At 43.3% G+C, this 2,517-nt stretch overlaps 1 protein-coding gene across 1 annotated transcript; it reads left to right on the top strand.

Annotated features, from left to right (window-relative positions):
* The first annotated feature begins 1,379 nt into the window (after window positions 1–1,379).
* Window positions 1,380–2,078, top strand: LOC141660438 (uncharacterized). Its single transcript, XM_074467420.1, has one exon. The coding sequence runs from the start codon at window positions 1,380–1,382 to the stop codon at window positions 2,076–2,078; it is 699 nt and encodes a 232-aa protein (XP_074323521.1).
* Window positions 2,079–2,517: the final 439 nt, after the last annotated feature.

The raw sequence follows: 2,517 nt of genomic DNA, 5'->3' as shown, positions 1-2,517 counted from the left end.
ACGAAGATAACCAAGGTGGGAAAGGGACTCCCCGAACATTTGAAGCAAGAGATCATTAACCTTGTTAGAGAATTCGCTGATATCTTTGCTTGAGACCCGAAAGACATGCTGGGAATTCACGAGGTAGTCACACGTCACTCCCTTCACATCAACAAAAACATTGCACCAGTACGACAGAAACGTCAAATTTTCTCTAACGAAAAGAGGGCAGCTATCGATCAAGAAATTAACCGACTCCTCGAGGCTAAATTCATCGAGCCCGTCCAATTCCCTACATGGATTTCCAATGTCATTTTAATAAAGAAACACAATAGGAAGTGGTGAATGTGTGTCGACTACTCGGATGTTAATAGAGCCTGCCCCTAAGATTTCTACCCACTCCCAGACATCGATCAGCTGATCGACTCCACAGCAGGAAATGAGCTCATTTCCTTTATGGATGCATTTTCAGGGTACAACTAGATAAAAATGGATTCTCATGATTGGGAACAAACAACATTTATTACTCATAGGGGAGTATTCGGATATCGAGTTATGCCTTTTGGGCTGATTAACACCGGCGTGACTTTTCAACAGATGATGGAAATGATCTTTGGATCGCAAATAGGGAGGAACATGCTAATCTATGTGGACGATATGATAACTAAATCCAAGCTTGCCGATAACCACTCGCTTGATTTTTGCGAGACCTTTGAGAATGCCCGAAAACACAACTTACGTCTCAATCCTAGCAAATGCTCCTTCGGACTTACATCCGGCAAATTTCTGGGATTTTTGGTTACACAACGAGGTATCAAAGCTGACCCCGCGTACACAAAGGCAATTCTAGAGATGAAACAATCGCAGCTGTCCTCATTCGACTCAACGAGGGAAAGGAGATTCCAGTATACTACATTAGTCACTCATTGTGAGATTCTGAGACTCGATATCCTCAGGTTGAAAAGCTCGTGTATGCCCTGATCATCGCTAGCAGGAAGCTACGATACTACTTCCAAGCAAGGGAAATACACGTGTTGACAAATGCACCTCTCAAAAGAATCTTGCACAAGCCCGATATGACAGGAAGGCTTGCAGAATGGACCATCGAATTAAGCCAGTTCTATATCGAATACAAGCCCCGAACCGCCATAAAGGATCAAGTCCTCTCAGATTTCATAGCAGAATGCCAATTCAAGGCCAAACATTCGAATCCCGATGAAGTTCAGCTTAGACCATGGTTACTGTTTGTCGATGGATCATCAACCACCAATTCGGGGGGAGCAGGAATAATTCTTATGAGCCCAGAAGGATTTAAGATCTAGCAAGCCCTCAAGTTCGAATTCCAAGCAACAAACAATGTAGCTGAGTATGAGGCATTGATTGCAGGGTTAAAACTGGCAATGGACCTGAAGGTCGATATTATCGATATATTTGGCGATTCCCAGCTGGTGGTTAAACAAATAAGTGGAGAATTTATAACTCACAATGAAAACATGGCTAAGTACCTTGCAATCACACAAAAGCTGCTCAAAAAATTCTCCTCATGGAAACTATCGAATGTCGATAGAGCGGAAAACCAGTGGGCAGATTCCCTCGCCAAGTTAGCCTCATCTAATTTACAAATAAATCTCGACCCGATATATGTTGACACCCTGACATCCCCAGCCATCGATACACCAGCAGTCCACCACATTCAGAATAATCCTGACTGGCAAAAGCCCATTCTCGAGTATATCCTTGAAAATAAACTTCCCATAGAGAAAAATGAAGCCCGAGCGGTCATGTTTAAAGTAAGAAACTACTGCATGATAGGGTCAGTGTTGTATCGACGTGCCGTAACTAAACCACTTCTTCGATGTCTATGCCCTGAAGACGCCGAACAGGCAATCCTCGAGGTTTATATAGGAATATGTGGTGAACATCTCGGCGGAAAGAACTTAGCTCTTAAAATCATGAGACAGGGTCTGTATTGGCCCACACTCCGAAAAGATTATGAAAGTTATGTTCGAAAATGTCAGGCATGCCAACGACATGGAAACATGTGTCATCGACCCACGACAGAGCTCAACTCCATTCTTGCCCCATGCCCCTTCTATTAATGGGGGATAGATATTGTAGGGCCCTTTCTGAAATTTAAGAATCAATGCCAATATATTATGGTCGCAGTCAATTATGCGACAAAATGGGTCGAAGCAAAACCCCTTTCCAAGATCAGAGAGAAAGAAATGATTGAGTTCTTCATGGAATATGTAGTATTTCGATTTGGAATCCCAAGGATTTTAGTCTCGGACAATGGAACACAATTTGTGGGGGCACAGTTTGAGAAGGCTCTAAACGATTTAAAAGTCCAGCATATTAAGTCTTCGGTCATGTATCCACAGGCCAATGGCCTCGCAGAAGTGACGAATAGAACCATCCTGCAAGGATTGAAGAAAAGAATTGAAGAAGTTCCCCGCTACTGGGTTGATGAACTCCCAAATGTGTTGTGGTCCTATAGGACAACTCCCCGAAGCGCAACCGGTGAAACTCCTTTCCGCC

The sequence above is a fragment of the Apium graveolens genome, chromosome 5, assembly GCF_009905375.1.
Source record: "Apium graveolens cultivar Ventura chromosome 5, ASM990537v1, whole genome shotgun sequence".
NCBI lineage: Eukaryota > Viridiplantae > Streptophyta > Magnoliopsida > Apiales > Apiaceae > Apium > Apium graveolens.
The sequence above is the reverse complement of the archived record's forward strand: the minus strand, read 5'-3'. Positions and strand labels throughout refer to the sequence as shown.

Coding starts and splice junctions, on each gene's coding strand:
- LOC141660438 (XM_074467420.1), top strand. CDS start 1,380: ATGGACCTGAAGGTCGATATTATCGATATATTTGGCGATTCCCAGCTG.